The sequence below is a fragment of the Toxorhynchites rutilus genome, chromosome 2 (genome assembly GCF_029784135.1).
Source record: "Toxorhynchites rutilus septentrionalis strain SRP chromosome 2, ASM2978413v1, whole genome shotgun sequence".
Lineage (NCBI taxonomy): Eukaryota > Metazoa > Arthropoda > Insecta > Diptera > Culicidae > Toxorhynchites > Toxorhynchites rutilus.
In genome coordinates, this window is record NC_073745.1 from 177335269 (window position 1) to 177352748 (window position 17480).

Consider the following 17480-nt stretch of genomic DNA (forward strand, 5'->3'; position numbering starts at 1 on the left):
ATATGATTTATAAATTTTTGCAATCGCAAGCAATAGTACGATAACTAGAACTACACACAGGATAGTCTCATTAGTCTCGTGAAACTGCGAATGTTGTTCAAGATAGTTAAGGACCGTAACCTGAGGGTCTCCTGAATTTGTGACCTTCTTTGTATTAAATAATCCCATGTTAGTTTGTTTCCTTAATATTCGTTTTTAGCGGAAAAAAATTCGTATTCGTATTTCATTAATTACTACTGCAATTTAAATGATAACAATTATTTAATTGTATATGATCTACTTGTATTTCATTTATTAAGTCTTCCCCTTTTGTGTTTCTTTTGTGTAAATCACTCTTATTTCATCATATCATTTTTGTGTAATAAAAAAAATTCTTGAAGTTAACTTCGCTCAACTGCGCGCGATATGATGTAAGAATGCATTCATACCGCTAGCGCATGTGGCTAGTTTTTATGGGTGATGGATATTTGTGGGAGAAAAGTAATTAACGAAGTTATGCAGTTATGCTTGTGGGAATGGTAAACATTGAAGTGCTTGCGCATGAGTCATTTGTTAGAAAACAATTAACTGCTTATGGGAATGAGTTGACAATGGAATTTGGTATGGGATTTAGAATGGGTTTTGAAATGGGTTAGGAATCGGATTTGAAATCATGCTACAAGGGGAAACTTGAAGAGTTTTCCCTAAAACTGGGTCGTGCGGGTTAATACTCCTATGTCCTATATTTGTTTATTCACAACAAACAACAAAAAAAAATATTGGCTTACTGTTTACATCACTTTTTTTTCCTTTTAATTAAAACATTTGTTAAAACAGGAATATAGGAATTTATGGTTCTTTATATCAATTCATACAGTCGTTCCTCTCGTTCCTCAGCTGCTCCCGTCTTCCGTTGTGACTCATCAATTGGTTGGTCTCTGATACTAGGTGTGGGTTGCTGCTTGTCTTCTTCCGTGTTGCGCAGTCTCATCCTTCTTTCTCCACCAGATACGTGTATTTGCGGTCCTTCCTTGAACATTCCAACGGCCCAATAGTTCAACCGACTCATAAAGTTTTATTTGATTTTATTTTTCGGTTGTAGTGTTTGCGTTCATTTTATTCCATGTCACCATTTTTGCCCCATTGGGTTGCATCCTTTCCTTCCCCAGCTTTTTCTTCAATCATACTGAACTTTAGGTATATCGGCAGCAATCTTAACTTTCAATATAATGTTATGTCATCTCTTCTAGTTCAACTTCGATCCTCATTTTAGTATCATGTGATTTCTGTTTATCTTCAACTTCAGATTTTTCGGCGATAAATAATCGTTATGGAGGTAGTTGTAGTCTTATTGCGTCAACCTTTGCATTACCTCATTTATAGAATTTAGTTGTATCACGTTCTTCACAGCTTTTATTCCAGATTTGTTAGAGCCAGATTGATCACTCCACGTTTCCAATACTCTATATTCTCGAATTGCTTATTGTTGTTTTTTTTCTCCATCATCCTACAACCTTCGATCATTGACCTTCCGCATGACTCGTCGTCCTCTCCCTTCCTGTGACTATCCGGCTGGGATGCCGAATCACTTCTCTCCCTTTCAGCGGTATGCTGAGTTTTGACCTTGACTCGCCTAGCCATGTATCGCTCCTCGTCGACAATCCATCTCCGTCGTTCCAGGGAGATCATTTCACACTTTTTTTTTAACATAATTTTTTTTTTAACCATTTTTTTTTCTTAGAAATCGTTTCTTAATTAGAAAATTTTCGTTCGTTTTTAAACATTTTTTTTTTATTTTTTAAATCGAACTTCTGTTCTGCTATTTAGTTTGCTCTTCTTCCCTAGTTTGGGTATTCCTCTTATATTTTTTTCTAAAATGATATATTTGAATAGAATGTTCTCTTCCACACATGACCCTTGTATATTTAATCTGAGTTTAATCTTTTTTTTTTTAAATGATAAAACCATAAGTTATGATAAAACCATTGAAATAAAGCAAATTAAAATCATTAATCATAAAATAATGATGAATAAAATCATAAACTAAAAAAAAATCATAAAATCATAAAATCTTACAGGTGTGTGTGCCTGTGCCAAAAAAAATCTGTGGATAGTGCCTGTGCAGGTGTGTGTACCTCCCCTTCTATTGACCAGGTTGAGGTTTCGGTTGTACGGTCTTACTCTCCTTCCATTCTTGCATCTGTATCACTCTAGCGCGTTTATTCCGTGTCATGACTCCTTGTCCATTCTGTCGTTCCGCATTCGAATACCTGTAAATATACTCTGTGGATAGAAAAACTCGCGAAACAAAAAAAAAAACACGGAAAAGAAAAGAAAAAAGAAATAAATTACTATTTTTTTACCGCAATTCTGCATAACATTACATCTTCAGTCCCCTTATTTTCCTCTCCTCTTTTCTGCTCTATTCTTCGATTTTAATTATTCTTTGATATTTTTTCCATGTTCATGTATTTATTTATTTTTTTTCGTATTCCATTACTCGCATTCCTATTATATATTATTCTTTATCAAGTTTACCTTCGTTTTTCTCTTTTTTCTCTTTACATTTATTTTTGTACTCCCCAACAAATAGATTCTTCTTTTATTCAATTCCACCCTTTGTTTTTTTCTTCATTTAGTATCGTAACCCTTCATATCTTTTTTTTTATATATTGCCTTGCTTTTCTCTTACATTCTTTTTTTTATATAATCGATTATTCTTCAATTTTTCTTCATTATCTCTTACTTTTTCTTCTTTATTCTTCTTCTTTTTGTTTTTACTCTGTTTACTCGTTTGTTGTATTTCCCACTTTAGAATGAGTCCAGTGCCAGCTCTTCGGTTAACTCAAAAGTTAATTGCTAACGATTGGAGAACACATTTATTGTTATATCATTAGCTGTCGACTCAAAAGTTATTTGGGTTGTTATTTCCTGTTTTTTTCTCTGCCATAATTTCCCCTCTTAATATTCCCTTAAGCTCTTCGGTTCATTCAAAATTGTTCTGCATATTAATGCCAAATTGATGAACGCATTAATTGTTATAAAATAGCTGTAGGCATAACGGTCTCCTTATTCATTTTTTCCTTTATTTCATTTTCTTCTCATTCTGTCTATAGATTCCTCTTTTTATTCCCTTTGTCTTTTATCGTTTTCTCTTCAAACATTTTAATACTTTGTATTCATCTTTATATCCTTCTCTTATTTGTTTTCTTAAAATCCTATTATTGTATGATTTCTATACCCATTTTTCCTTCCTTCCTTTTCTCTTTTTCCTTTAAGTCTTCCATCTTAATGCAGAAAAACATTGTTTCATTATTTATTTATTTTTTTGTTGCTTTACTATTTCTTGGCATATTCAGTTCGTTACTCGTGCTTTTTTTTGTTCATCTCTTTGTATTTCAATACTCTCCTTAATTTTCTTTTCATTATAATTTTTTTTGTTCCCTTGCAAAAAAAAAGTTTCATTTGTTTTTTTAATGTTTTATCATCAAACATTTTGATACTTCATTTTTTTCTTTTATTTTGGATTACACATTTCTAGTTGCTATGAACTAGTATGCAACTATTGAATTTAAGTGTTGTTAGAATCCCACATTTATAAATTCTTGTTATTTTTCATTTGTCATTTATCTTCTTCTGTATAAGCTCGACTTGTCACAAAAAAAACGAAAATTTAGGTTAATTTTTTTTGTACAAAATATCGTAAAAATGTAGTTTCAGTTACTGTTCTTTATTTCCGGTTGTAATTAAAAATTAAATTCCTTCAACTCTGTAATCCCCCAATTCTAAATGGGAACAAAAAATGGTCATATCTCCTTAAAGCTTCCCCAAAAGTCTTATCGATCATTATTGATGAGCTTTCACAGCTTCATTAAAATTTTTCTTGGTGCAATATGTTTAGTTTCATCATTCTTGCTGAATATATCTCCCTCTCATCATCTTCATTATCATCATCTTCATATTCTTTTAATCTTTAATCTTTCATCTTCTTCAATATTTAGTTTTCTTTATTTATATCTTTATTGTTGGAGGTAAATTCATCTCCCATGATTCTTCTTCGCTTTCGTAGCGCTACTTCGTTTTATTTTTCTTTATCATTCGTTAATATCATCTTCATTTTGTTTTATTTAATTAATTGCTATCATCGGTATATCCCACATTTCTAGTTTCTCGTGAACTTTTATGTAAATATCGATTCATACATGCCCTTACAGGAATTCATTCCTGAATATAATCCTCAAAATAAAATCATTACACTAAACCTTCGTTTCAAACAACTTATACAGTAACCAAATCACGCAATAAACATCAAGAATTGCTGGGAATCTCGTACCAATATTTGTTCCAATTTAAATAGGTGCTTTACTTCAGTTTTGTTGACATTTTTTATGCATTCAATTAAATCGTACGATAAATCATATATAAACATAAAGATTCCCACCTTCATTAAACTTCATCCTTCATTAAACACCTCGTAGTAGAAATCTGTCAGTATGCGTACACTCTCCTACGAAACATAGTGGAAAAAAATATATTCGTCGATGTAAACAAGCGGTGAAAAAGGAGACACTTTTCGACGAGCGATTTGTATGAAGTTCCACTGCCGTGATGACAGCATCACATCACAGTTTGCTTGGATTTCTACTTGACAGTTGTGGCGGGCCATTTGTTAATACGTCAATTTGTACAGTCCAGGTAAACTAATTTCCCTGGCATTGGTGTCTGGATCAGGGCTTGGAAATATTGAGCTTGTTAAGTAATATTGAACATATATTTTTATCGCGTTTATTTTGCTTGTCGATGCTGCTGTCATTCATTCGACGGCAAACAAATTAACAACTGTGTTCATTCATATTCATTCTGTGCTATCTGAGCTTTCATTAAAATTTGAGTCATGAGAATTCATTCACATTTATTCATTGCCATTGAATTGTCAGGAATGTTGTGACTGTTCATTTTCAATATTATATGTGTGTGATTTTCTCATTGAGTCAGTGCCTTGCTTTTTGAAGTTACTCCGAAATGGCATCGCAAATCGGTGGCGCAAGCGGAAACGCCAAAAAAGAGCAAGATCTGCATGCACACTCACAGCTAAGGATTGCATAGGCTTGGACGGCGAGGAGGCATTCTGCAGAATCGATCCGAGTAGCGAATGCAAACTTTGTCAGCCAAAGCTGGATGTTGGCAATTCATCCGCTTATCCTATAGCACAATTTGATCCGTTTGCAAAAGGAAGTTCGAAATATTCCCATTGCGGTCGTGTCTTGAACACCACCATTTTATGTTTGTTTATTCGGAATTTGAGTCAAAAATTAAATGTTTGAAATTTAAGTCAAGACGGTATTTTTTTACATCGGAAGAACTTCTGACAAGTGGAATTGGAATTGCATTTTTACTATGTAAAATGAAAGCATTTTAACTGAGACGGAAACCTTGCATTTTTATTTATTTATAATGATATTACATCCCATTGAGAGATTAGATCTTCTTCACAATTTTTCGCCAATAATCCCGATCCATGGCTGCAGTTCTCCAACTCCCGGCTGCACTTATTCTTGCCAAGTCCTGCTCCACCTGGTCCAACCACCTCGCTCGCTGGGCTCCTCTCCTTCTTGTTCCTACCGGATTCGATGCGAACACCATCTTTGCAGGGCTGCTGTCCGGCAATCTTGCAACATGCCCTGCCCATCGCACTCGTCCAGCCTTGGCGACTTTCTGAATGCTGGGTTCACCGTAGAGTTGCGCCAGTTCGTGGTTCATTCTCCTTCTCCATACTCTGCTTTCCTGTACACCACCGTATATTGTTCTGAGCACTCGGCGTTCGAAAACTCCAAGCGCTTGTGAGTCCTCTTCAAGCATCGTCCATGCTTCGTGCCCATAGAGAACAACCGGTCGAATTAGGGATTTGTACATGGTACACTTCGTACGGGGTCGGAGTTTGTTGGACCTCAAGGATTTGCGGAGCCCATAGACAATGCGTCTTCGAATTTCACGGCTGTTGTTGTTGTCAGTTGTTATCAACGAGCCAAGGTAGACAAATTCCTCTACCACCTCGAGCTCGTCGCCGTCGATCACAACACTACTACCAAGAAGAACTCTGTTGCGATCAGTCCCTCCTGCTAGCATGTATTTAGTCTTAGACGCATTGATCCCAAGCCCAATCAGCCCTGCTTCGTGTTTCAGTCGGGTATACAAGTCGGCTACCGTCGCATGTGTTCTTCCGATTATGTCCACGTCGTCGGCGAAGCAGATAAACTGACTAGACTTGTTGAAAATCGTGCCCCGCATGTTGAAGCCCGCTCTCCGCGTTATTTCCAGAGCCACGTTGAAGAGCAGACAGGAGATTCCATCGCCTTGTCGAAGTCCCCTGTGAGTCTCAAATGATTCCGACAGCTCACCTGAGATCCGCACACTGCACCGCACACCGTTCATCGTTGCCTGAATCAGTCTTGTCAGCTTTCGGGGAAAGCTGTGTTCGTCCATGATCCTTCATAGCTGTCGTTGGTCGATTGTATCATATGCGGCCTTGAAGTCGACGAAGATGTGGTGTGTAGGGACCTGATACTCGCGGCACTTTTGGAGGATCTGCCGCAGTGTAAAAATCTGGTCCGTCGTCGAGCAACCGGGCATGAATCCGGCCTGATAACTTCCCACAAATCTACTTACTATTGGTGACAGGCGGCGGAAGAGGATCTGAGACAAAATTTTGTAGGCACCATTCAGGATTGTGATGGCACGATAGTTCCCACAATCCAACTTGTCGCCTTTTTTATAGCCCACCGGGCTCTGTGGTTCTTGAGCTGATTAATGGCCTCCTTAACTTCACCCATCGTCGGGGGTGGTACGTCGTCGTTGTTCATTGCACCGGTGTAGTCCTCCTCAACGCCGTCTAGGTCTCCTGTCTGCGCGCTGTTCAGGTGTTCGTCAAGATGCCTCCTTCCTTGTTTCTGCACATTTCGGCCCGCGGCACATAGCCTTTGTGCGAGGCGTTTAGTTTCTTGAAGAACTTCCGCGATTCTCGAGAACGATAAAGCAGCTTCATCTCCTCACACTCTTTCTCTTCCAGGCGGCGCTTTTTTTCCCGAAAGAGATGTGTTTGCTGCCTTCGTTTCAGTCTGTATCGTTCCACGTTTTGTCGAGTCGCTCGTTGCAACATGGCTGCGCGTGCTGCATCCTTCTCGTTCAGGAGCGCTCGGCACTCGTCGTCAAACCATTCGTTCCGTTGTCCTCGTTGTTCATACCCGATGATGGTCTCTGCTGTGCTGCTAATTGCTGATTTTAAGGAGTTCCATCATTCATCGAGGGGAACAGCATCCAGTTCGTCTACCCCCGGTAACGCAGCTTCAAGACGCTGCGAATATGTTGCAGCAACGTTCGGCTCCTGTAGTCGTCGTAGGTGGTACCGTGGTGAGCGCTGGTGTCTTATGTTATTGACGACTGACAGTTTAGAACGCAGTTTGACCATCACCAGGTAGTGGTCTGAATCGATGTTAGCGCCACGATAGGTTCTGACGTCTATGATATCCGAGAAGTGCCGACCGTCGATCAAAACGTGGTCAATTTGTGTTTCTGTTTGCTGTGGTGATCTCCAGGTGTAACGGTATTGGAGGCTGTGCTGGAAGAAGGTGCTACGTATGGCCATGTTTTTGGAGGCAGCGAAGTCGATAAGTCTTAGGCCGTTTTCGTTGGTTCGCTGATGGGCGCTGAACCTACCAATTACCGGTCTGAATTCCTCCTCCTGGCCGACCTGAGCGTTCAAATCACCGATGACGATTTTGATGTTGTGTTTTGGGCAGCAATCGTATTCACGCTCTAGCTGCGCGTAGAATTCTTCTTTATCGTCATCGGTGCTAGCTAGATGGGGGCTGTGGACGTTGATAATGCTGATATTGAAGAAGTGGCCTCTCATCCTCAATCTGCACATTCTCTCATTGATCGGCCACCAACCAATCACCCGTTTTTGCATCTCCCCCATCACGATGAAAGCTGTACCCAGCTCGTGTGTGTTGCCGCAGCTCTGATAGATGGTATATCCACCATGGAACGATCGCACCATCGAACCTTTCCAGCACACCTCCTGCAGCGCTACGATGTTGAAATTGCGGGCTCTAAATATTTCCGAAAGAATTCGGGTACTCGCAAGAAAATTGAGAGACTTGCAGTTCCATATTCCGAGTTTCCAATCTCTAGTCCGTGTTCTTTGCGTGGGTCTAGTCCGATTGTCCTGTCTCGAATTTCTTTGTGAATTTTCCTGTGTGTTTTATTTTTACGGATGGCTTGCAGGGCCTGCACCAACCCCCTGTCTCGCCGGAGGACCGTCGTGCACAGCTCTTTTTAGAGTCCCCGCTGGCACGAAGACAGTGATCAGCCGCCCCTAACATGGGGATCAGACGCTGTTTTGAGCCGCACTTCCATGGTGAACAGACGCTCGGATAGGCCCCCTTCCCTGTCAGCATACGACCAAGATCCCACCGGGGTTGGTTACCCGATCTTCACTATGGTTACTCGTACCCCAGCCGGCACCACGGGGAGGTAGGGATAGGAGTTACTGGACAGGAAGCTAAGGACCACGAATGGGGTCTATTTTATGCCTGCAGGTACGCGAAGTACCGATGGTACGCTTAGTCCAGTCATTTACCAAACCTTGCATACTTGAACAATTTAATTTCTTGTCACTATTATGAGCATTCTGTACTTCGTTATCTTCCTCAACGAATTTCTCCGTTTCGTCAGTGTCCGAGAATGATGCTGATAGTCAATGAACTGGTATATTAATATCAATGAATGACAAAACTAGGGATATTTTCTTTTTCTCACATTCCGTGAACGCAAAACAGAACGAAAAAGAGAATGAACAAAACTGGATGAATCAACTGTGAGAAGCTTGCTGTGATTGTAAGGTTTGGCATTGGTTAATTTTCGGGATCCCGAAAGCAATGGTATAGTGATCGAATGAGGTCGGAAATTCAGCTGAAAAGATTGATGTGATACAGATATTTCCAAGCACTGGTCTAGATACAACTGGATCTGATAATTCTAAATACCACGCGCCCGCCTGACATAGTTCATTGTAACTTACGTCTATTTCTGAAACTGAAGACAAAAATCGAAAAAAAAGACGTTGACATGAAGATTAAATTTCTGAAGGAATTGAACAGTATTCAAGGAACTGAAGATAAAGATGAGAATTGATCAAAATCAAACGCGATCGGACGCATTCTTCAGTCGATCCGAAAGAGGTATTCTTTCACATCGATTCTATTGTGTTTTTTTTCATCCGGCGCGCTTGCAAGCGTGGTGAATCTCAACCAAATAAGTGGTGTACGATCGAGACACTGAGGATCCACTCAACAGATCACATACGTCACACCGCAGCGGCAAGTAGAAGTTTATTTCTTTTTTTCTCCTTTCTATCATTTCTTCCACTTTCTGTGCATAACAAATACCATTGTTTCGCTTGGTGTTTACGTAATCATCAAGCGTTGGCATTAGGGTGACCATCTTCGAATATATTGCACTTGAACATTTGTTGGAACTTTTTTCATTTTTGCATTTAATTTAATAAAAATTAGTTTGAATAACTATAATTTTCTACTGTAACTAAAATAGAAGTTTATCTTATTATATTTATTTTTTAATTTTTTTTTATTACCAATAAATTCTGTTCATATCGAACAGTTGACGAAATTTATTACTATGGCTGAAGGCGGGGAGGATCCTGCAACGACGCCAACGTACATCTCTGATACGGAACCCCCTGAAGAACCGGAAGGTGAAGTAGAAATTGGAAGAAGAAAGGAAATAGAAAACGTAATTTCTGATGATGAAGAGGATGAAGAAAAACTGGATTTTCGTCAAAAAGTATACCCTGAGGGCTCCAAAGGCCCATTCATTGTGTACTTTAGGCGAAAATTCAAACCCCTCAATGTTATTCGCATATCTAAAGAGCTGACAAAAAACTTCTCAGATGTTACCGAGATTACTCGGATGGGGCCAGACAAATTACGAGTTGTCGTCTCCAGCCGGACCCAAGCAAATGATATAACCCGTTGCGATCTCTTTGCGATTGAGTATCGCGTATACGTGCCCTGTCGTAACGTAGAAATCGACGGTGTAATCACCGAAAAGGGTTTGACCCGAAATGATATACTCAAGGATGGAGTCGGTCGCTTCAAGAACTCTTCGCTTAAAACTGTGAAGATTCTTGCATGCGACCAACTGAAATCCGTATCTATTATAAATAATAAGAGAGTTCTCAGTTCGACAAATTCTCTTCGAGTAACCTTTGAGGGCTCCGCCCTTCCAAACTTCGTTTCGATAGATGCGCTTCGTTTACCTGTTCGATTGTTTGTACCCCGGGTAATGAGTTGCAACAACTGCAAGCAACTTGGTCACACGGCCGTCTACTGTTGCAACAAAAAGCGTTGTGCAGATTGTGGAGAGAGTCATGATGGGACTTCTTGCGCAAAAGAGCGCAAGTGTCTTCATTGCGACGGGGCCCCCCATGATCTTTCTCAATGCCCGGTGTACATACAAAGAGGGGAAAAAATCAAGCGTTCCTTAAAGGAATTTTCAAAACGGACTTATGCAGAAATGCTTAAGAATTCCGTGCCAACGACACAGGACAATCCTTACTCCCTCCTGCAGAACGACGAGCCTGTCGCTGACGCTCCCAACGCGGGAAGTTCTGGTACATCGCAGGGTGCCATCAGGAAAAGGAAAATTACTACTTTTCCATCACTCCCCAGTAAGAAGTCCGAAATTTCCCAAGTTGGATTGAAACTTCGAACCGAACGTGCTGAAAATAGACCGAAGCAAGTACCTCCTTGTTTACACGGTTCTTCTACTAACCAGGGGTCCTCAGCACGTTCCGGAACAACACCCAATACGTCTGTTCCTTTTTCGCGGTCAAAGCAACATTCACAACCTGGCTTGTTTGCGCTTTCTGACCTGGTGGACAACATTTTGAATGCTTTGAATATTAATGACTCTCTTATAAGCTTAGTATTATGTTTGCTTCCGGTAGTGAGAACATTCTTGAAAGAAAAATGTGCTTTTTTAGCAGCGTTCATTTCCCTCGATGCCTGATTCAGTGCAAGAGGTAAAGGAATTGACCATTGTAATACAGTGGAATTGCAGAAGCATCATCCATAAACTAGATCAATTTAAATTTTTAGTTCATAACTCTAACTGTGATGTATTTTCCCTCTGTGAAACATGGCTTTCTTCAGCCGACGAGCTGAATTTCCACGATTTCAACATTATTCGCCTCGATCGAAATGACTCGTTTGGTGGCGTACTATTGGGGATTAAAAAATGTCACTCCTTCTATAGAGTCACTCTCCCATCGATGACAGGCATTGAAGTTGTTGCTTGCCAGACACAAATCAATTTCAAAGACCTCTGCATTGCTTCGATATATATCCCTCCCAGAACTACGGTAGGCCGCAATCAGTTCTTTGATACTATCGAGGCAATGCCGGAGCCGCGGTTAATCTTAGGTGGTTTCAACTCCCATGGAACAGCATGGGAATCACTCTACGATGACAACCGTGCCACTTTGATTTATGATCTGTGCGACAACTTCAAATTGACAGTTTTGAATAGCTGGGTATCGAATTCTCTACGGAGAAAACTGAAATGGTCGTTTTTTCTAGGAAGCACGAACCCGCCCAATTCCAGCTTCACCTATCCGGCAAAACGATCCAACACTCTATGTTTTTCAAATACCTGGGTGTATATTTTGATTCTAAGTGTACCTGGGGGAGACACATTGCGTATTTGACACAGAAATGCCAGCAAAGAATCAATTTTCTCCAAATAATTACCGGAACATGGTGGGGTGCCCATCCAGGAGACCTCATTCAGTTGTACAAAACAACGATATTATCAGTGTTAGAATATGGCAGCTTTTGCTTCCGATCAGCTGCCAGGATTCATATTCTCAAGCTGGAGAGAATACAATATCGTTGCTTGCGTATAGCCATGGGGTGTTTGCATTCGACACATACGATAAGTCTCGAAGTTTTGGCAGGAGTACCCCCGCTTACTCTTCGGTTCACAGAATTATCCTACAGATTTTTCATCCGTTGCAAGATCATGAATCCATTGGTGATTGATAACTTCGAAAATCTACTCCAACTGACTCCTCAGTCAAGTTTTATGTCTTTATACCATGAGTACCTTACCCACGACGTGCACCCTTCACCAGGCATCTCCAACCAAGTTTGCTTCCCTTACTTCTGCAATTCCTCTGTCATTTTTGATCTGTCCATGCGACAAAAAATCCATGGAATCCCAGATCACCTACGCTCCGATTCTATTCCGCCGATATTTTCGGCAGAATATGGGAAAGTTGGATCTGATAAAATGTTCTTTACTGATGGTTCATTCATAAACGGGTCCACTGGCTTCGGCATCTTCAATGGAAATTCCAGTGCCTCTTTCAAACTCAAAGATCCTTGTTCCGTGTATGTCGCTGAACTGGGTGCGATATATTACGCATTAGGGATCATTGAAACATTGCCCATCGACCACTATTTTACTTTTTCAGACAGTCTCAGCTCAATAGAGGCAATCCGCTCAATGAAAGTTGATAAACGCTCATCTTATTTCCTAACAAGAATAAGACAACTATTGAGTGTTTTGGTCGAAAAATTATTCAAGATTACCTTAGCATGGGTTCCCTCTCATTGCTCGATTCCGGGGAATGAGAAAGCGGACTCGCTAGCTAAGGTGGGCGCTTTAGAAGGCACACTTTTTGAAAGGCAAATTGCTTATAATGAATTTTTCCACATTCCTCGTCAGTATAGGCTCGTAAGTTGGCAGTGCATGTGGAGTGGTGATGAGGTCGTTGGTTACACACGATTATCCCTAAGGTCTCGACGAGTGCATGGTTCAAGGGATTGAATGTAGGTCGTGATTTCATTCGCGTGATATCTCGGCTTATGTCCAATCACTACAACCTAAACGCGCATCTCTATCGCATTGGGCTCGCAGTAAACAATCTTTGTGATTGTGGCGATGGCTACCACGACATCGAGCATGTTGTCTGGTCGTGTATCCGGTTCCATGCTGCTCGCTCTCAGCTCTCTAGAGCACTGAGAGTACAAGGCAGACAATCGGATATCCCCGTCCGGGATATCTTAGGTAGCCGGGATCCTGATCTTCTGCTTCATCTATACCTGTTCCTCAGAAACACCGATGTCAACGTTTGATGATGTTTCCTTCGTTGTGTCCCCGTTTCATATCCCTCCTATCCGATCGATAAACTTTTACTTAGTCGCGGCAATACATACACACACTCTTTACAGATTCATTCAACAAGAGCCAAAGGTTGTACCGCTCATGACAACTCTACACGAGCTGATGATTGCGCCGGCTAGTGACCATTCTATCCTGGATTCCTCGAGTCGAGAAAGACGCACCACGCTAGATATGGGATACAGACTAGGGGGGCGTTGCTGATTAATGGTCAGCTGCATCCCAATAGAAAGTACCCCGTGTCGGGCACACGTACAGAGCATCGAAGACTGCAACATACCAATTATGAGAACACTTGTAATACTAACCTCGAGCCAACCGCGAGTAATCGGTTACATATTACTAACATAGTTGTAAGACAAAAATTGTCAAAATATTGGACTCCCGGCCCCGTCAGGCTAACGCCACATGTGCCTTAATAAAATATATATTTTGGGAAAAAAAAACGTGTGTATGGTAGTGGCACCACGATTTTTACATAACCTCTCATATTACTACTTTATAGGCTAAAGAAGCGGGCAAACATGTGTCTAAAACCTCTGCTACCAAAATAGCACTAGAGTTGATAAGAACAAAAGGAATCACTGGACTATATAAAGGTACTGGAGCCACCATGCTCCGTGACGTGTCATTCTCAGTGGTGTACTTCCCGTTATTTGCAACTTTGAATGACTTAGGTCCCAGAAAAGCCGATGGGTCCGGAGAAGCAGTATTCTGGTATGGCGCACATTGAGACTCTGTTTTAAAACAAATTACATTTCTGTTTATTCTAGGTGCTCTTTCCTTAGTGGATGCGCAGCAGGGTCTTTCGCGGCATTGGCTGTAAATCCATTTGATGTCGTCAAAACTAGGCTGCAAGCTCTCAGAAAAGCTGAAGGTGAAATTCAGTTCAATGGGCTAGCAGATTGCATTAGGTATGTTCGTGAGACGACTTCATATAAGGGTACTATCAGCAAACTTCGGACTCCAGTTAAATTTGCTCTTCGTGCATGTTCGTGGCGAACTTGTCTTGCCACAAGAATGATCGCACTGAATACGGCAGCTTGGCAATTGCCTCGATGTTGGTTGGGTGCAGTCCGCGACTTTTGATAATGTGCCCCTAGTATCAGATTTGCTGCTTGCGAAACGATCACTTCGAACACATTGTAAGGAATTGGCTTTTTATTACGGTCAAGCTCTAAATTCGGACGCAATTGTACCGTCTGAAGGAAGCAATCATCCCAATGCGGGTGCTTGACTAGGAGGTTCTTATGCATTCAACTTATGGTCCCGGTCTGAATCAAACGATAACAACCAGTTGTTCTTCATGGCGAATAATTTAGCTGTTAATGAATTCATTTCAAAAAGCCTGTGAAAATCGATTGTTTCAGTATTTCGCCGGTAGCGTCAAGGGTTTCTATAAGGATGCATGAAACAAGTTATCAAAAACAATAGTGCCATATGATTTTATTTTAGAATAATTTAGATTAAACCATAGTGTTCATATTTATTGATGTTTTTTTTGCTTCTAGGAAAACACTTACCAATGAAGGTCCGCAAGCATTTTTCAAAGGAGGACTCTGTCGAATGATAGTTATAGCTCCGCTTTTTGGAATAGCTCAAATGGTGTATTTCCTTGGAGTAGCGGAATTTTTACTCGGAGTGAAACAAACAAAAGTGTAAATTGTTACCTAAGCATGTTATGCAATAATAGGACAATACATAGAACTCAGATATAAAGTTTGCGCAAAATAGTGATACGTTATATTTCTAAAACATCCACATGCATGTATCATATCGTCCAAGCATTTCTGTATGATGAAATAACCATTGTGTACTTCAAATGGAATTGTGGTGTTCAACCGAATTGTATTAGTGATAATAGAAAAAGTTATGTCGTTCTGACGTTTTGGGACATACATTATACAAGCATTTTCAAAGTTGGATGTAGACATGTACAGTTGTTGATGTGCAGTGTTTGATAATGAGATATTAATGTGTATGAAATTATGGTATTAATGAAGAGATCACATTGATGTGGATGCATTTTAGCCTCAAATTTAATATACACGTCTATTATTTGTATTTTGTCTATGATATGGCATCGAATTCTCTACAAAAATCTTCCAAAATTACATATCTTCCAGTCCTTCCAATGTTTCGGAATACGCAAAATTTTCGAAAAATGAATTCATAATTTCATTAAGTTATTTTGCTTAAATTATTTAGTTTTCAACATTCCATAATATGAAATAGTTTATCGAATTATCCGTCTACTGAAACTGTACGAGTATGTCATTTGTTTTGTTTACTATGTGGATTTGGTGAATTACTTTTGAAATTGCGTTTTAACTGAAACTGCGTCAACTAAAACTGAGCATCAATTAGTAAACAGTGAAATGTTACAATTTCGTAGGTGGAACAAATATAACAATAAAATATTCCCAATTATAACGTGTTCTAACATTTTAATAACAAGATGACAGCACATGATTTGAATGCACCGATGACCAACAACAAAATGTGATACCCTGTACATACCTGTAACTTTTTTTTCGAGCATCGATCTACACCTGCACTTGCACTTCGATCTTGAATGTGATCATGGTAGACATACAAGTGTGCTTTGTGCTGTGATTGTTGAAAAAATTGCGTGTGAGATACTGTTGTGTGCAGCGAAAGCATATTTCGATAGCGTGCCTGTTGTGTATTTTTATCAGGCTAAGTAAAGGGGTGGCATATTAGCTGATTCTTGTTTATTTCAATTTCCCCAGCGTGCTATTTTTCTCGTATAGCAGACAGCATAGGCAGGTGGCGGTATTGTTTTACTTCTCTTTTCTGTATGGTGTTCGTTGTGTTGTGTAATGGCGTCCCGCTTTAATCTGTATTGGAATTGGCAATGGAATGTTCTCTGTGTAAATTGGGGATTGTAATAAGCAATTTGCCGGTTTGCTGTATCGGTAAGTGTAGCGGTGTGTTCCACTACCGCTGTACTTCTCTTACTAAAGCGACGGGAAAGCTTATCACGGTGAATGTAAATGTATTGTTCAAATGCAATGACTGTCTATCGGAACCGGATTGTGGTGAGCAGAGCAATCTTATTTCGGACGTGCTTAAGATAGAAAAAGAGGTGATGAAATATCTTCACTCTCTGACTCGCTTACGGGCATTTGAGATCAGATCGCTGCTCAGATAGACAGCGCGTTAAAGTGCGGTATGGAAGAATTGAGACAAGATGTAAATGGGTCACGTGAAAAAATGATTTGTGAGAAATTGGAATCTATGGCTAGTTCTATTTTAACAATTAACGCACAAAACAATTTAGCTGCAAAGGATGACTTGTTCATTGAACCTACTACAGTTCATTCTGAATCGTACAAGAATATTCCGAAACGTAAGAAACGAAAATTTCAAAATAATGATGATGATAATGGACATCAGAATAAGATAAGTTTTGAGGATGTTGTAAAAAGTGCGAGCACTTCTTATGACAATAACACAACGGGTTATAGTAATAGTATTAGTATCAAGCAAAATAATCGTACGACTCAAACGGTTATTGTAATCAAGCCTAAAGAGTCCAAACAAGCTTGCGAGGATACTCGGAAGCATTTGAAGATAAAACTAGATCCAAGAACACACAAAATTAGTAATTTCAGAAATGGCTCCATCATTGTTGAGTGTGCAACTGGAGCCAATATAGACGATGTGAAAAATGACATCGAAAGCAATTTGGGTGAGAAGTATAGTGCTGTTGTTCCCATATCGGTGCCCAGATTAAAAATTGTGGGCATGAGCGATCAGTATTCCTCCGATGTTTTCATTGATTACCTCAGAAGTCAGAATGAAGGCATCGAAATAAAAGACGTAAAGGTTTCAAATGTGTACGAACATCCACGCTTCACCTACTATAAGTTTAGTGCTGTAATTGAAGTAGTTGTTGACACATATAACTGTTTATTGAACACGAAAAAAGTAAATTTGGGGTTCGATCAGTGCTCCGTAGTTCTTGCGATTAATGTATTAAGATGCTTCACATGTGGGGTTCGATCGGTGCTCCGTAGTTCCTGCGATTAATGTATTAAGATGCTTCAAATGCGGAGATTTTGGACACAAGAGAACGAATTGCAAACAAAATTGTGAAACGTGCTCTAGGTGTAGTCAGAAACACAAAACATCTGAATGCAAGTCAACTATGTTGAAATGTGTTAATTGTATGAAAATGAATAAAGAACGGAAATTGAATTTGGAGGTCAATC

The 17480-nt window shown here is 39.9% G+C and overlaps 1 protein-coding gene across 1 annotated transcript in view; it reads left to right on the plus strand.

Annotated features, from left to right (window-relative positions):
- Positions 1-15675, plus strand: part of LOC129764639 (mitochondrial glutamate carrier 1-like) — a 97355-nt gene extending 81680 nt beyond the window's left edge. The window contains exons 6-8 of the mRNA XM_055763907.1: positions 13748-13959; positions 14016-14156; positions 14754-15675. Of these exons, the coding sequence (XP_055619882.1) occupies positions 13748-13959; positions 14016-14156; positions 14754-14904 (504 nt within the window). The 3' untranslated portion in view covers positions 14905-15675. The remainder of the gene's footprint in view (positions 1-13747; positions 13960-14015; positions 14157-14753) is intronic.
- The last annotated feature ends 1805 nt before the right edge of the window (positions 15676-17480 follow it).